We start from the raw sequence: 14636 nt of genomic DNA on the forward strand, positions 1-14636 counted from the left end.
TCAAAAATTATATCAGTCATTCTATTCTGTACATACATTTAGATGTATGAAACGATTCTAGATAATTTGCTAATCTACTTGAAATAGATAAAATAGATATGATAGAAATAATAATAGATATAAATATAGAATGAGTTATAGGATTCATGATGTGTAACATGAATATTATTTAGACTATTTAGTCTGTCATCTGCATATTCTTTTTAAAGGGTGGTTTAGTAGTGATTGGGCAGGTGTTAAGGGGCTGAGACAATCCAGTTTGTTGTAGTTCTGTAGATTCTTTTTGAGTCCTTTGGCTGGGTGTCACAGTATGGCCCTTACCTTTCAATCTGATGTTACTGTTATGTGTGTTCTTACAGTTAAATGTTTGGTTGAATAGAAAAGTTTGAGTTAATGGTGCAGCTAAACAATGCAGTGGTTACCATTGTCACCTCACAGCAAGAAGGTTTCTGCCTTGAACCCTGGCCAGGTGCTTTCTGTATGCAGTTTGCATGTTCTGCACCGTGTGTGTGTGTGTGTGTGTGTGTGTGGTGGGGGGGGGGGGGGGGGTTCACTCCTGGTTCTCCGGCTTCCTTGCACAGTCTAAAGACATGCATGCATGATAGGAGGTTACAGAAAATGGTTGGTTGGTTGGTTGGTTGGTTGGTTGGTTGGTTGGTGGTGAACTCTTAAAAGCCCAGTGTGTCATATTTAGGGGGCTGTATTTACAGAATATGACAGAAATTTAATATTTTATATATTATATCTGCATGTCTAGTGTATAATCACTTGTAAAGAAGAATCATTATGTTTTTGTTACCTTAATGAGCCTTTTATATCTACAGATGCCATAAGTCTTCTTCCTTAGAGTCCACCATGTTAAACAGCAATGTTGTCTGGAAAAAATGTGGCCCCTATAGTTCCTCTTTGCGGATAAGAAGGAGCAGGTGAGGTGGCCCTGTACTAGAGTACAGTTGGCTGTACTGTAGTAATATGAAAACAATACTGCAAAGCACAAACAAATATACTTCACCTGCAGTGTACTACATGACAGCATTAAAGAAAAAAACCTGGACTGCTGAAAAAAAGTAATTTTATGCCCTGTCTACGTGCTATAGTCATTTATTGAAGCAATATTTACACAATGGACAAATAAGCAGCTAAATAATATTTATACTAATTTGGTTAACACATACATACAGATAATGTGCATAAATGATGCATAAGTAATATCTAATGCATGACTCATGACGAATGAATGCATGAATGAATGCAGGTTGTATCATGAATCTTGTTGTTCACCACTAACAAATGATCAAGTCAAGTTGAGTTAGCTGGATTCCAGTTGGATAAAAGTTAATACGTCTCCTGTGTGAGTCCCGTGTCAGAATTGCCATTACATAGACTTTATGTATATGATTTGTATGCTTATTGTATGCCTCAAGTATTAAGGCAGTATTGCAGTGATATTCACACATTGGGACATTTAATGTAATCTTTAGCTGCATCTCCTCACAGCTTCTTCTCCTCAGATCCGTGCTGCCTCGAGGGTCAGGGCAAGGAGGATGGCCGACCTAATCTGATTGGCTGCCATTCTGCTGAGTCATTGTGGCTAGTTTCGACTGCAGTCCTTGACAAAGGTCAGGGATTGGTTACGGAGTGACCTTGTCAAGTGCTGAGCCAGGTGGTTCTATGAGCGAGTTTCCAACCATATGACAGTTCACAGCACTGAAAAGATGATTTTAAACTGTATTAGATGACCATGGAATACATTTTTTCAATGTTTTATAGCTTTTTCTGAAATAATCAGATTAATATTGCAATGAATATAAATATATTCTAAAGACACCATTATAAAAAGCACATTGTTTAGATTTTTATCAATTTCTAAAATGAATAATGCAATGAGCAATAAATAAGAATGTTCCATACCCATGTGAGAGATAGGCTACTTAGGCTACAAGTTTATTATTTAGATTCATACTCAACCAGGAGAGATCCCACTTTGGGCGCATTTGTTGTCCACCTTGACCTAATAATTTTGCTCATATGGGCTCCATTTTTCCCCCTTTGGAGCTCATATTAATAGACCCTATTTCATTGGTATGTCAAGTTTTTGTTTTAATGATAAATGCATGTTTAAATAGTAAATGAATTAAACATGAATAAATCTTAAGGGATCAACATTTAATTGTATATCCATCCATCCATTATCTGTAAAGGCTTGTCCTGCTCAGGCTCATGGGCCTATCTCAGCTTAATTGTATATAATTTCTATTGTTATTTTTTTTGATAGATTAATGCTGCATTCACATGGATTCAGGCAGATGGCAAGCCGGATATCACAAAGCATGATTAGCATAGCACTGCCATTTAAAGTTAAAATATTTCAGGCTGCCACAGGATGTAGGATTAGAAGTTATGTAGCTTCAAACTATAAGAGAATAAGAAGGCTAGTAATGAATTAGATAAAATAACGCACACCAAATAATTGTATTTATTGTTTTATTATTTTATTCATTTTTCTTTGTAGACAATAAAACTATGTATCAATAAAGATATCACCATAGCAACATTTCATCATGTGTGTTTAGTTTAGCCATCTTGCATTTTGTCGGGTGATTTGTTGCCAACCTGGAGCCGTTGTTTGTCTACTGTCTAACATCTTCCAAAATCCAAGTGAATGCAGTATGAGCTTTAGTATCAGCTGCTAAAATGGCGCTCACAGCCCTGATAAACACAGTGTGACAGTAACAACAAACAGATATCATACTTTTGTTTTCCGCTTTGATATTATGATAATATAAACAACCAGAATAAAAAGGATCCTATGTGACGTGAGGATGATCACTCACATTTGCTCATTTTATCACTAATGATGAGGCCAAATATGTATGGACTTCATTTTGATTGGCATGTCAATACTTGATGCAAGAATATCTACTATAATGTCTGAACACAGGTGTTTTCAGTCTCTCTGGCTGATCAGTTCAGACATGGTTGGAACTGACATTATGCTATATCATGTTTATGAATGGAAGATGTCCATTTACTGCTCTTAGGCGCAAAGAAAAAAAACTACCTGGAAAGTCAGAGAGATGCCAATCTAGCACAGACTGTATGCACCCACACGATCCTGAGAGATCGAATCAGCCAAAGTAATTAAAAAAACCTGTGTGAGTTTACCATGGGTGTGCATTGTCTGTAAGGAATGCCTCGGGCAAATTGGACATGCTTCTGCCCAATTAGGTGATCCAAATGAGGTCCAAACACTAAGCCGATTACTAAGTCATGAGGGAACCCCATGGCCTTGTTGCCCACCTTGGCCAAATCAATAGTCCAGCTGGTGAGCATGTATTTTTAGATCTTATTGGCATGAGCGTGCTGGGAACATTTTGGGTGGTGGAAGCCGTTGTCCTCGGGTTGTAGGTGGAACCGTCAAAGGAAAGAAAGGAGCTTGACCAAACTGTATGTCTGCATATACACATTATATAGTGGCTGAACTTAATGAAGATGCTATAAGACATGCCTCTAATGGACACACCCCTGCTTAATGGGGTTATAAAAGGCTCCGCTTCCATCCCATTATTAAAATGGCCCACATGGGCATTTTGTCTGGCTGTATATTTTATAATCATCCTCTTCTAATAGCTCTCCACAGTTAGAAGACTTTAAGTGCTGCTGTCTCTCGTTCATGCGCTGACACTCAATAAAGAGGCAGAGGAGGTGAAAGTTGTGAATACTTTTTTTAATTTTCTTTAAACTTGTGCATCAACTTCAAAGGGTAAACTGTGTGCACTCCATTTTGTTTTCACAACAAGTTCAAAATTAGTTAAGTGTTCATTATTTTTTTGTTTTAAATACATCTTTTTCCTTTTTAAAACCATTTACACACAATTGCTCAGCACTGGATTCTAGCAGTCTATCTGTAATCGGGGGTGTAGAATGATAAGCATCATCATCAGCAGTCTTTATCTCTTCCTGTGTGTGTGTATGTGTGCGCGCACGCTATATATTTGCTCGCACCAGTATTATCATTACTCTGCTTTCATGTGAAGTAAAAATATCTTTCATTAAATATGATTCCTTTACATGATAAAAATAGTTTCTTTTTTCTTCTTCTCCAAAAACAACAACATTATGTCACTGATGCTTACCAGAATGCTCTGCACTGAACAGTAGTACTAATAGTACTAAGTGGTGTGAATCTGCTCCATGGAGGATGGGTGCACCCTGCACTCTCGGGTGTGTGTGTGTGTGTGCGTGTGTGTGTGTGTGTGTGTGTGTGTGTGTGTGTTTTGTCTATTGTCTAGGAAAGCCTCACTATCCGCCTGGAGTAACACCCATTTGCCACAGTTGACACTCCTCATGGTGTGTTTCGTGTTGATAAAAATCATTACAAAATTTTGATTCTCTTCGTACAAAAACACTTTTTCATAGAAATTGCATCTGCACAAGTAAATGTGGAGCTTTGCTGCCAAAGAAAGAAAAAGAAAGCCACAGGAGTACAAAATGAAACTGGAAACTTGACATGGAAATAAACCGTGTTTACCCATAACGAGTTGACATGAGGTGTATTTACGGCAGTAGTGAAAGTCCAGTCTGTAGAGATATAAATAAGGAGTTTTATAAATAAAACAATAAATACTTTGAATAAATAGTTTGTGTGGTGTGTGATTGCTGTGAATTTAGACTTAGCGAGCTGTGCCCACATCATTCCAAGGTTCCTCCTTATTGACATTAAGGGTGTGTACTTCCATAGAATCCTCTTTAAGTGAGTACTGGCTGATACGTGGACATAACAGTTCATTATATTGTCCCTACTCCTGCATTCTCTGCTTGTAATTCACCATATAATTTGTCTCTAAATCCCCACCCCACCCCTACATTAAAGACTAAAAGTGTTAGTACTCTGAAACACAAATAAATGATATCACTTATTGCCTGATGGATGATATACAATATCCATTTTTGATGTTGATCAATATCATATGTGACTAAGCAATGCCTCTCTATACATTTTGGGAGCAGCCAAGCTCACCGTTGTCTTCAAGGCTTTGAATTTATTTTAGTTGAGAGCCCATTCTGTCATTTTATACAAACTCCTCCTTTACAAACGTTTCTCCCTGTACCCCCAGATAGCATCTATATATATTGGTTCATAATCTCTGAGATGCTTTTGATGCTGCTTGATCAGCCTCTTTTGAGCTGTGCGGTGAAAGACTGACTGTGCAGCAGCTAAAGATGATAGGTCCAATTTATATTTTTATTTTTTCATGTTTTGAGGGACCAACTCTGTCCCATCTTAAATTTATTTCTGGACTCTCTCTCTCTCTCTGACTCCTGGGTTTTTGAAAATCCTGGCACCTGGAGTTTGCCGCCTTGCCAAGGTGGTAAGAGTAATGAGGTAACTCGCTGAAATTTCACCCAGGTTCAAGTTATTTCCACAGGAAATATTGTTGAATCTCTTATCCCTAGCTATTTATAAAGAAACAAGAATGACATTTTGTCAATATACTCCCTATAACCTGCTCTATGTTTGAAATAACCCAACTGTCAACCATTATAACCCCATTACATTCCCCTTACCATTTACCCCCACCCCTTTCCCCAGTGTCTCTGCACACCTCCTCACTGCAGGAGAGAGGGTGAAAAAGTGATTCAGATTCCCATTTTAGGCCATGGTCTCTTTCCCTGGCAGTCTGCGGTCGTTGAAGGTGTGCATGTTGATGACCTCCTCCGTTTTCACCATGACAGGAGGTTGGGGCTTGTGTTTGAGCCGGCGCTGGCACTTGAGGGAAACCCGCAGCTCGTCCACCATGGCACTGCAGAAGGACCTCTGCAGAGGGAGAAAGAAAAAGCAGAACAGAATGGATTTCAGAGCGCTTCCCCCTGTCCAAATGTTATGGGCAAGAGAAGAAGCCTGTTCTCCCTGTGGGCAACCTCGTTTTGTAGACATCCCCCACCCACCCACCATCTCAGCTCTAGGCTGCCACAGGGGAAAATGGAAAAATACACTGTATAGTGCAGCAGGCTGGGAATGGAGGTAATGCTGGATGGAAAGAAGTAGGATGGAGGGAGGTGCAGGTCCATAGGCTGTGTAGTAGAGGGTAAAGTGTGAAGACATGGAATTACTCAACATGGTGTCAGAATACATCATGAGTGAATCTGTGGTTGTTTCGGCTCATGCAGAGATTTTTTATTCTCTTTCAAAGTTCCACACTTGTATACTTTCAAACTGCTGCACATTATCAATTGTAATGTCCAATAAAAGTCACATGATTTTTGTTATAAAGTGTTATTTGCATATATTGGTGTATACAGCGTATGTTCTTGTCTGCTTTTAGTTAGCATTTTGTGCAGCCTCAGAAAATGGTGAACTTCTTTTACAATCCATTTTTCCAGTTCTGCAAAACCCCAGATTACATTAAACCATACTACCATACTACATCGCTTTAGGGATGGCAATGAGGACAGACTAAGATAATGTATCCTAATAACATCCTGATTTTTTTTCCACCACACACTGTGATCAAATATATAAGCTTTAGCTGTACTTTGTGATTAGTGCTAATTAGCAAATGTAACATGCTAAACTGAGATGGTGAACATGCTATAAATTATACCTGCACACTCTCAGCACGTATTGGCATTGTGAGCATATGCTGACACTAGAATTTAGCTGAAAGCACCACTGTACTTAAGTACAGCCTCACAGTCCCTATAAAGGTTTGTCTATTGCCAACAATTTATGATTCTTCCTTCCTATCCCGTCTGCACGTGGCAACTACATTTCAGTAAGGCTTCAGTTAAATATAAGGGAAGACAAAAATTGTGATCCTAGTTACATTGCAAAAGAACAAACAATGATGCACATCATTTGACTGGATGTAAACTCCAGGCTCATAAAGGCACTGCCACAGCAATCCCTTCCTAAATTGAAGCAAAGCAAGATCCCTTGTTGCTGCTTACTCTCATTGTTGGACAGTAAATGGTAAATGGACTATACTTACATTGCACCTTTGTAGTGTTCCGACTACTCATACACTACATACCTCATTCACCCATTTACATGCATTCATACACTGATGGCATTGGCTGTCATACAATGCCGTACAAACTGCTCTTCAGTTTGAGGAGCCAGCCATTCATACACATTAACAATGGGGTTCAGTATCTTGCCCAAGGACACTTCAACATGACTGACTGGAGGACTGGATTGGAGGAGCTGGAGACTGAACTGCTGATCATCTGATCTGTGCTCTACCTCCTGAGCCACAGCCGCTCACCCTAAACAGTGACTGCTGTAGGAGTGTACATGTACAATACTCAAACACTTCAAAAATCAGGAACTGAACCTCGACTCCAGATTCTCAGTTCAGGCTGAACTGGTACAACGTTCATTAGAAACTACTTTGACAATCATTGGGTATACACCTGGTGGCCAAGAGTATTTTTCTCTATTGTTTAATGTGTGACAGTGCTGTCCTTGTCCAATCCAGTCCAGACCCAGTAGTTTTAGTTCAGTATGCAGTGCAAAAATTGAGAGACTCAAGGAGTTGGAGACTGGTTTATTCTTTTCCAGAACCAGGTCTTTGAACTGCTGTTTTCAATGTGGAGGATTAACTCTCAAGTCAATTTTTTAAACTAAGACAGGGAGGTGTCCTAAACGTTCTCAGACCCATGACCTTTGACAACTCAGTGAAAATGTTCAGAAAGTGAGTTTAGTGAAGACTGTTTTGTCAAATAATAATGTTTTGATGAGACCAGAAGCAGATTAGATGTTAGTGATTACAAAATGAAGTAACCTTAAGTATCTGCAATTTAATATCTTGTCTTACTGAAATGAGTGAACTGATCAAAGCAAAAATATAAAAATCTGAACACAAAAGGCAAACAGGTTGTCTGTCCAAGCCCTCTAGAATGACACATGAAAGTGTTTTCTGATGTGATGTCCCCATCAGCAGAACAGCTTCATTTTTTGTGCCCTCTAAAACTTACACTCACTAAAAATGAATGTGGATGTTGTATGATGTGACAACATTCCAGTTAACGTTAGGTAAAGTTCCGACACTATTATCCTTACGGTTTTTGCTGTAGGAACTCTCGTTCTTCTTGGGAGGGCAAATAAATCAGCAAAATCATACATCAGAGCACACTGCTTTGGATTACAGTAAATATAGCTGGTGAGTACTAATCAGTACGCTGAGGAGAAATCTCCATGCAGAATGTGATTGATGAATCACTTTGGAAAAATAAACTAAATCTCCAGTGGGGATAAGACACTTGTGTGTGTTTCAGCCCCACTTTGTAACTTAACTTGATCAGACAGCTGCGTTTCTACATATTTTCATTTAAATATTGCCTAGTGCAGCTTTATCCACATACTGTGATTATCATACTGTAGCTGAACATCTGGACACCATGCCAAACAATTTCACTGTATAGAGCCTGACTGGATATGAATTACATGAATACGTAATTAACGCAAGGATTCATGCATAATTGAATGATTAAATGTGTCCACGAGCCAGGAAAACTGATACTCAAAATTAATGCTATATATATATATATTTATATAATATATCTATATTATATATATATCTATATTATATATATAGATAGATAGATAGATAGATAGATAGATAGATAGATAGATAGATAGATAGATAGATAGATAGATAGATACACTGACAAGGTCAAGATTTGACATTGACTATGTCTAAACTGGTTCTCTAAAAATAATGTTAAATAATGCGTTGGACATTGGAGGCGCTGGGTGAATTTCTTGTGGTCTGACCAGCAAATTCACCCAATGTGTTGAAGGGTGTTTAAAAATATAAAATGAATTGTTTAATGCTCAATGCTGTTTCTGGAATCTTTGTAGAGTCATTGTTGCCACTAGTGTTACATTTTACAGAATTTGTGCTAGTTTTAGTAATAAAAAAAAACTAAAAAAAAACTTGGTGGTTTCTATCCAACGGTTCATTTATGGACCTTTCCACTGAGGAATGCATGTTATTATCAAATAAGAACTTTGATATTGGAAGGTTTAATGAGACCATTTTGTATAGTTAGGGTTAGGCAGCTGGAAGACTCATCAAGGTTAGGGAATGATTATAAAAAAGAACAAGACATGTTAACTCTTAGACTGTGATAAGACTCAGATTGTGGCCCCTCTAAAGTTGAAGTACATTCCCATCCACCACTCTAGCATAGGGTGCTACATAAAGAGCATGCATGCATTGGCACTGAATGCTGGCAACAGACATGCCATATGGGACAGTCGGATATGAACATAACTCTGGGGATCGTGGTGTTATTAATTTGACTATGCATGAATTGTGAAAATTGCTGGCTGTAAAGAGGCCTTGACTTGCTCCTTCATAAACAGCCTGCTCAGACTTTCAGTGTCAGGCTGTTTCTTTTCATCAAGGCAGTAAATCCCAATCAACAGCTGTCAATGTTCAACATTCTCTCTCACATGATGAATGAGTAATACACTACAGTAGCTGTAATATTGAAATAGTTCATCTCTTGCCACTGTCCTTCAGAAAACTGGGAAATCACGCACATAATATTCCTCAGAATATTATTTCTTCAAATGTAATAAAATGACAGCCTTGGCTGAACATGTGGAATGTAACTCTTACGTTTTTCCATTAGACCAGCTCTAGTCACACCATGATGACGTGTTTCCAATATAGCAGGCGATAGCTGCCACAAGCCACACCGGGTCTGTTTGGCAACAGGGCTGACTGCGGCCAACCCATGACCGTCCGGTCACCAACCACAGCTAGCTGAAAAGGGCTGCAGGCCTGCGTGTTTGTGACACACCTCCAACACGTCATAAATGATAAACAACTTACACCCCAGTCATACAGGACTGTGCAAAACAAAATCCATGCACACAACCAACACAAACCTGGGAGGCATGTCCACATATGCGTAAACACAACCTCAGTGAGCATGCTGTGTTTTACAAATGCATGGAGCATCATCACTCATTGATGTGCGTTATCAGACTGAACTTCTGTGTTCCTGTATGTGTGAAACAACTGTGTCCTGTTCCTTGAGACGCTATGCCATCATGTGTGTTTTCCTATTCTGATGAACAAAGTGTTTAGTAATATTTAAAAGCGATCATTAGCACTGCAGCCCCATGTATAGTTATCCTTATTATATTTATATGGAAGTGAGAAGGAGACACAGTGATTGTGATTTGTGTGTGAGCTCTTTCAGTGTGTACTCAAATCAATCAGAGGCTAACTCAGACACTTACCTAAAGGCCAGCCCTATCCCTGTTATTAATCTCTCTGTGACACTGATAATGCCATTCATAGATAACACATTGGCGGAAATATTGCTGAGAATGGACACATTTTTTATAATGTCAACTGGTATTGATTCAGAGGAGATATTATAGCATTTTAACATCAGGAAATCTATACCACATTGATTCAGAGACATTAGTACAATTGCAGTATACAAGTGTGACCACTCTGCTGCCATTGTCCTGCATGTTAGGCCAGCACTTCACACTAAACGGCTGACAACAATTGTGCTATTTTACCATCATGTATTTGGTCATATGAGAACGATACAAGTATCATTTTATTTTGGGTGACTTTATCATTGCAACACAGTGGAGGAAGTCACAGATGGCTAACTGTCCACCTATCATATTCTTCCATCATGTTTTGGAATCCATATTTTCGTTCAAGGAATTTAATTTGAAAGTGTCAGAAATAACATTCATAACTATGTTTTATTTTAAGTCCTATATTAACCATTCTTTTAGTTCTTTTTTTGGTCTCAACCAACTCTTGAGAATGATTTCTGTCTCTTTAGCTGCTAAATACTCCACCATGTTCACCAGCTAGTCTCTGACTGTGTCTGTCGGATGTTTGCTGCTGAGCAGGTCGTGTACAGTGGGTTTTTTTTTTTGCTGAAATCGGCTGCCTGGTTTCCAGCAGCAAGTTTATAAGCCAGAAAACCAAAACAAATAAGCTTAAAGAGAATAAAAAAGAGAAATTATTATAATTCTATAATAATTCACATTTTACATTAGGCACTGTAATGTGATCCATTGTTAATATAATGGTTAGTGAAGCTTTAAAAGTAATAATGTTTATTCTGCAATAATGTGCATCATATCAAACACTTTATCAGCTGCTTGTGCAGGCATGTACTGTATAGTATAATACTACTACATGTCACATCTGTAAGAAACACATGAAATGTTTACAAATATATAATTTCTCACGTTTCCCACAGTGCACATGCCGATTGTCTAAGGCACTCAGAAAAAGGCTATTTGTGGCTATTGATTTCCCCCCCTTTAAAATTAAATGGCATGGCAGTTTCTTCACCAGTAACAGCCATATAGCTCCAAGCTTTGGGGAACACTGGGCCCACTCTGTTCACACTCAGGGGACACATTGCCATCATGGCTGCCTGCTGGTGGCATGTTGGATTGATGGCCATTGCTTAGGGTCATTGGATTACAGAGTTTTTATGACGCTCGACAATCAGCCACAGCTGTACCAGCGCCCGGCACTGTGGGACAGCTCAGAGGAAAGGCCTGCCCACTCTGAGGAGAATGGAAAGGCTGTAAATCTAACGCTGAGAGCAAACATTGAAAGGAAAAAGGTGCATTTAGTCTGTGTGGTTATTTACACAGGCCTGATGGTACGCATGAATAATGGTTAATAAAACTGTATATCATGAGGGCATTTTCTCTGAGATTATGGTTTTAATCTCATTCATATGGATTTTATAGGTGTAAAAAGTAATCATAAAAAGATGATTTATATAAAACATATTTATCAGGTCAATATGAATTGACTCAATACACCATCTGACTAAATGCACATCTTATTATTTATACCTGTTGATAACTATCATTTAAAACATTCTGCATACTGTCAAATTTGCACATTCTTCCAGTCTTTTTTCATTTAAATAACATATTGTACTTATATTTATATCGGTTTTTTCAAGTGTCTATTTATGCATTTTATCATCATGTTTTGTACTTAATATTTTTTGTTATGCACCAATATGTCATGGGAATTTCATATGTGAAAACGTGACTCTGATTCTGAATCTGATATAAAAGGAACACTGGTGGTCTGTTCTACAGTTTTCAGCATTTGAAGGCCCCTCACCTGTGAGAGTGAACTAATGGGCTCCGTTTAACTTGAATGGAGGAGAAACAGATGTGAAGCCATGATGCAGATGGGATGGGGCACGGCTGTGCTGTAATCCTCAGTTTACTCTGTGTCTCTGGCCCCTGGTGGGCAGTAAATGATTAGCTGCTTTGAGGGTTTGCCTAATCTGTGAGCTCCTCTGAGCTGTCATCCACATTTGGTGCAGTGCAGTCTGCATTCTGCGCCCGTGTGCATGTCAAGCACATGTGAAGAATAATTCAAACCCTTGAGAGATTTAGGCCATGTCCACACCGGAGGCGTTTGCCCTCCAAGTCCATTATTTCTGTCCTAAAACGTCAGACATGATAGAACTTTATTTGTATTCCATTATTCACACAGACTATGAAACTTCTGTCCATGTTAAAAAGTTTCAAAGGACCGGCCCGGTTCAGATAAGTGTCAGAATGAATGCAGCCTTAAGGTGTGTTCAATTTTACGGGTTTCATGGATTCAAGGATGTAAACTATGATGATGTGGCATTCAGAGTAGCATAGCTGCCGCTGCACCTATGTCCACAATGTGACAGTTCACAGGTCATTCACAGAGACTTAAGCCTGGTTTGTTCTTGTCACCTCATTAAGTAACGCATTGCTTAGAAGTTATGGCTCACAGTGTTTAACTTATATCATGTGAGTTGTCTTTGGCCAATGTGTGTCCAGTGCCAATGCAGGAGAGCAGATTTTGTAACTTGCTTTTCCCTTTTCATCAACCATAGCTGCATCTAGAGTTGCACGATACCCACGGTATACCCGGTACCCCGCGGTGCCAAATCATAACTGTCGCTACTATACTAGAAATTTTACACGACGGTACTACCGTGGATTACTATACTACCGGTGCCAGTCTCCGCTACATAGCGGCCGCCTCTGCTCTCCTCCGGCTTCTCACTGCATGCTACTCCTTTGTAAACAAACCAACATGGAACCGCAACCGAACTACACAGCTGCTGAATGATTGGCTGTTTGCCTGTTACTGGTGACGTCCAGGGATATGATAGGCTGTTTCCACACGCTGGGTCCGCCCGTCTGTTGGCTGATTGGCTGTTCGTGTGTTTCTGCCGGCAAGAACGAACTCCATGAAGACAGCTCCGCTTCGATAGAAACTCGCTTCAAAACAAACAACAAGCTAAAGTTCTGTCTCGCCCAGACACGAGACAACACACTCACCATGGCAGAAGCACCGGGCCCGAGCAGCGAGTCTGCCGTGGCGTCTTCGTCAGTGGCAACACTAATTTTGCTTAAAAAACAAACGTCGTTGTTTCAAACTAACTTGTACAAATACATTGCAGTTTATAAAAATAATAATAATAAAAAAAGGCCGCAGTATCGCGATAATACCCGGAACCGCGATACTTTGTCTGGTATAGTATCGTGGTTACTCATTTTAGTATCGTGACAACTCTAGCTGCATCTTTGCCTAATATTAACCATACTGTAGATGCCATGTGCAGATATTGTAGACAGCGTGTTGTCATTGGTGTAACCTCGGGTTTTGTGGAATCTTCCAATACTGACCTTCTTGTCTGGTAAGAGATACACAGATTACCATTTAAATTTATGTCAGGTGGATGATAGCATTCTAAGAGCTATAGTTCCTTTGATTTACTGTAATTCTGTTTCTGCCTTAAAAGCAGCTCTGAGTCAAAAAATGCCAACCTGCCATGTAACTGAGACCATCCACCTGGATCATTAGACTTTTCCCTAGACATTGAAATGTGCGCATACTGTATATGTGTGTGTGTGTGTGTGTGTGTGTGTGTGTGTGTGTGTGTGTGCTTGGTTGATGAGATGGGTTCCTCACACACAGCTGGTGGTCCCTGCACCCCGAGTTAGGTTAGTCTGCGGCAGCCTCAGCAGCAGGCAGGAAGAGAGGAAAAAGCAGCAGGACGAGGAGGAGCGGGAGGAGGAGGAGTGGGAGAAGGAAGCGGAGGAGGAGCTGAGGGAGGGAGGAAGGGGCAGGAGAAGACAGAAAGGAACAGGAGGTGGAAGAGGAGGAGAAGGAGGGAGGAAGGGGACAACCATGGTAATCATGGAAAACTGACAGACTAGCATGGAGATGACAAAGAAATGCTCCATTAAAGGTCTATGAGGCATGTGAGTCAGTGGAAAATTATGGACATTTAACTCTGGTTAAATTAGCAAGAATGATTTTTCTAGTATATTTCAACAGACACTGATGTCTTCTTTGCGAGAAAAACCAAACCAACTTTGCCTTGCCTTGACTGTGATGAGAGTAGAGGTTAATATTTCTATCTCTCCAAAATCCATTGATGGTCAAACAAAAGCTATATCAAGTACTTACTGCACACTAGACTGTATGCATAAAAGAAACAGAAAAAGAAAGGAAAAAAAACTCTCACTGACATACAGAGAAATCTAACTTGTTTGTCATCTTACTCCACAGTCAGCTGAGAGGATTGATACAAATGTCATACAGCAGCCAGAA

At 39.5% G+C, this 14636-nt stretch overlaps 1 protein-coding gene across 4 annotated transcripts in view; it reads right to left on the bottom strand.

The window, feature by feature from the left end:
- Window positions 1–2568: 2568 nt before the first annotated feature.
- grik2 (glutamate receptor, ionotropic, kainate 2) overlaps window positions 2569–14636 on the bottom strand; it is a 260242-nt gene continuing 248174 nt past the window's right edge. For 3 of the 4 annotated variants that reach the window (XM_027286830.1, XM_027286828.1, XM_027286829.1), the window contains one exon: window positions 2569–5818. In XM_027286830.1, the coding sequence (XP_027142631.1) occupies window positions 5565–5818 (254 nt within the window). In that variant the 3' untranslated portion in view covers window positions 2569–5564. The remainder of the gene's footprint in view (window positions 5819–14636) is intronic. The other variant, XM_027286831.1, reaches the window with a different exon arrangement.

This window comes from Larimichthys crocea, chromosome XIII (genome assembly GCF_000972845.2).
Source record: "Larimichthys crocea isolate SSNF chromosome XIII, L_crocea_2.0, whole genome shotgun sequence".
Lineage (NCBI taxonomy): Eukaryota > Metazoa > Chordata > Actinopteri > Sciaenidae > Larimichthys > Larimichthys crocea.